This window comes from Pocillopora damicornis, chromosome 2 (genome assembly GCF_964200805.1).
Source record: "Pocillopora damicornis chromosome 2, jaPocDami1.2, whole genome shotgun sequence".
NCBI classification, from domain to species: domain Eukaryota; kingdom Metazoa; phylum Cnidaria; class Anthozoa; order Scleractinia; family Pocilloporidae; genus Pocillopora; species Pocillopora damicornis.
In genome coordinates this window covers 33,171,414-33,174,956 of record NC_142671.1, presented here as the reverse complement: position 1 = coordinate 33,174,956, position 3,543 = coordinate 33,171,414, and the positions used below count along the sequence as shown (strand labels likewise).

At 38.0% G+C, this 3,543-nt stretch overlaps 1 protein-coding gene across 1 annotated transcript in view; it reads left to right on the top strand.

Moving 5' to 3' along the window:
• Nucleotides 1–2,494, top strand: part of LOC149050948 (uncharacterized) — a 36,276-nt gene extending 33,782 nt beyond the window's left edge. The window contains exon 8 of the mRNA XM_089193513.1: nucleotides 792–2,494. Coding sequence (XP_089049639.1) covers nucleotides 792–867 — 76 coding nt within the window. The 3' untranslated portion in view covers nucleotides 868–2,494. The remainder of the gene's footprint in view (nucleotides 1–791) is intronic.
• The last annotated feature ends 1,049 nt before the right edge of the window (nucleotides 2,495–3,543 follow it).

Here is a 3,543-nt window from a genome sequence, read left to right as displayed (position 1 = left end):
ATAAGGGTATGTTATGGTATGCTATGGTCTCCTTTATCGTATCAGTTTTTAATAAACCAGAATAGAATAAGGAACCTGGCTTTTACTAACGCAGAATAGAACTTATATGCAGTGTACATCTTTTTCGTAGTGATTTGGATGACAACCAGCTGGAAGAGCTACCATCTGGTATCTTCACTTACAATACCAAGTTAACAGTATTGTGAGTAACTCAGTTATTCTTACATATTAGATACTATTGGTTAGAGAGACGCATTTTACCCATCGCTGAAGGGTTCAAATCTTAGCTATTGGAAAGGAAATTTGAACTTGACAGGTATAGAAAAATAAAATTTAAAAAACGATCTCTGGCTAAAACTTTTAAAAATACGAGCTTTCGGCTGTTTGCGCTACAGCCTTTAACGGGTAAACGGGGTTTACCCGTTGAATGCTGTAGCGCAAACAGCCGAAAGCTCGTATTTTTTTAAAAGTTTTAGCCAGAGATCGTTTTTTAAATTTTATACGATGTTTTATCCTGACTGCGGCCCCTCTATCTTTTCACATAGAGAAAAATAGGTGAATTCCATCTTCCTCCTACTCTCTACCCCTATGGACTCTTGAATATCAGCGTTGCACATTAGGGTATTTCACAACATATTTTGAATGATATTTTGACCCATACCCAGTTTAATTTAACAAGCTCTAATTCAGCGAAGAAATGGTTAAAAGGACACGATGACACAGACTCACCTAGGAATTATGATAACCCATAAAGGTGAGATCAAATATTCAGTTATATGTCCATTTCGTAGGTACTTAAATGGAAACCAAATCAAGCAGCTACCACCTGGAATCTTCAATAACAACTCCAAGTTGACTGAACTGTAAGTAGCACATTCATAAGTTAATTTTTACTGGATTGTATCGGATAAGACCTTAAAAACCTTGTTATTTACAGTGCTCTCTTGTTAACTCCGGTGATAAGCTCGTCCTTTCACTCTTTGCTCCAGATAGAGTTAGAAAAGTTCTACTACTCCAACTGAGGTTAAAATGGTAGGATTTAAATCCTATATCCCAACTGGCACATTTTCCAAAGCGCAGTTTCAAATGTTACTAAAAATGTAAAAAAAAAAACAAAGAAAAGAAAAGATAAAGGGTAGATATCGTCTTTTTGCCATACATTTCTAATACACAAAAATGGCAACGTAGTTTTCGATGGAATAAGCAGGATTCTATTCGTAACACCTTCCAACAAATGCAAGATACGTTTGACGCCAAAGAGTACCGGAAGTCAGATAAAAAGCAGAGAGGGCAGAAATGTTCTTCGATGGTATTCACCGATACCTATTCGTCGAATGGAACTCAATGGGGTCAATGGGAATCCAGCGGAGTCCATCCATGTTCATCGAAATTACTGGTCTTGTGATAAACCTAACCTCAGACAAATGCGGTATAAACCAGATATGCCTCGTTCTTAATGCCACGAAGCGAAACAGCTCGTTTTAAGCGCGAATGACTTGAAAGTAAAACTTGTTTATCAAGCCTTTAGGCAAAACAGCGCTTTACGCCAACAAATGCAGTATGCATGAAATATGGCCCGTTCTTTAGGCCAGGAAGCTAAACAGCTTATTTCAAGCGCGGACAACGAAAAATACATCTCGCTTTTCTACTTAAACGATGTCAAATGTAGTGTACGTGGGAAATGCCTTTTTTTTAGGCCTTGAAGCAAAGCAGCTCATATCAAGCGCGAATGACTTGCAGCGACTTACGACGCTTTACGTAGACAAATGCAGCAAGCGTGGTATATGGCTAAATATGCATCGATTTTAAAGCCATGGAGCGGAACAGCCCATAACAAACGCGAAGGACTTGAAATATACCTCGTTCTTCAAGCGCGGATGACTTCAAATCTCGTTCTTCAACCCTTAAAGCAAAAATACGCTTTACACAGAAATATGAAGTCCAGTATACGGGAAATATGCCTCTTTCTTAAAGCTCTGAAGCAAAACAGCCAATTTCAAGCGTGGATGACTTGATTTATATTGCGTTCTTCCAAACATTTAAACAAAACGGCGCTTACCGCAGAAACATTGGATGCAGCTTACGAAAAATATGCCTCGTTTGTAAAGCCATGAAGCAAAAGGACTCACTTCAAGGGCGGATCACGTGAAACAAATGGTATTCCTCGACCCATTAAGCGAAACCGCATTTCGCACTGGCATTTGCAGTATGCGTGAAATATCACTTTTTCGCCACGCAAGGAAACGAAGTTGATAGATGCTGAATTCGGTAGAAGTAAAATCTGTTCTATTATCTTCTATTCGAGGTGAACGAAGCTGGTAAACAGAAATATGAAATTGCATAATGTCAGTCACAACAGATCACTCTCTCAAAGTATGTCGGCAGTTTCCTGCATTCCTTATATTTTTATGACAATCGATATGCTGAGTAGTTCGAGAATTGAAAAGTTGCCGTTGAGTTACTCTTCCGAGTCAGCTAAGTGGAAGGTATTGCATGAAAAAAAAAAAAAAAAAGAAAAGAAAAAGAAAAAAAAAAGAAAAATATTGACAAACGTTCCTTTTGTTCATTTGTCCAATTTCATAGAATTTTGTCCATTCTACATACGCTACTAGTCTGTTTCAAGAGGGTAAATTTGTCAAAATCATATTACGGGTACTGGTCTTTTTAACCTCTCGCGATCGCGCCCCTCTTCGTCTCTCCGTCTGAATGTTTCATGATATGAAATTAACCCTTCTATAATTATTTCCTCAGACCATAGTGCAAAAGCGTTTGTAAACAGAGTTGAGTTGAAGTAGAGTTTGGTTGTAGGTGTCTTCAGCCGTCTTGCAGCCGAGGTTTAGTCAAGTAACCATATAGTCAGTGCTTTTTTTCGGTTTATCGAATTGACGATCGCGTCAAATTTATCACTACCCTATATCATTCAAAGGCATCGTTTCATACTGCCTAGAAGCCCAGCGCGTTCGAGATTGCCTTCGTCTGTATATTTTTTTGGAACAGACTTTTTACTTCAGTGCAGATCGGTTTTGCCAAGCCAGCACCTTGAGTAAGATTTTATTTCAAAAGTTGTTGAATGAACCATAGCGTTGCGTGAACATTATGAAAACGTTAAGGAAAGAAAAGCCCATGTTAATAAAATTGCCCTATGGATCTGTGATCTGCGTTGTCAGTTTTCGTTTACCCGTCAACATCGCTTGGTTATTTTGGAAAACTAGGCGTCATAACCAATTATATTTGAAATATCTACTGTTAGAGCGGTTTATTGTCGTAATAATTGCCGAATGAATCCGAATCAAGCCGAGTAAAAGCTTGTGATACTAAATAGAAAAGTCCCTAAGGATGGATAACAAAAGGCCCATTGTATTAAAAAATCCCAACCATAACAATAGGCAAAGTTTGATATGGTGAAGCTGAATGGTGGGAGATCAATGATGTATGGAAACTATATATATCCTTTAGAACTTTTAATAATGAAAAGCCGATTAGTGTAGCCATCTTAAGTGAGAACTTTCCATCTTATCCTATCGTTATGATTGAGGAAAATTT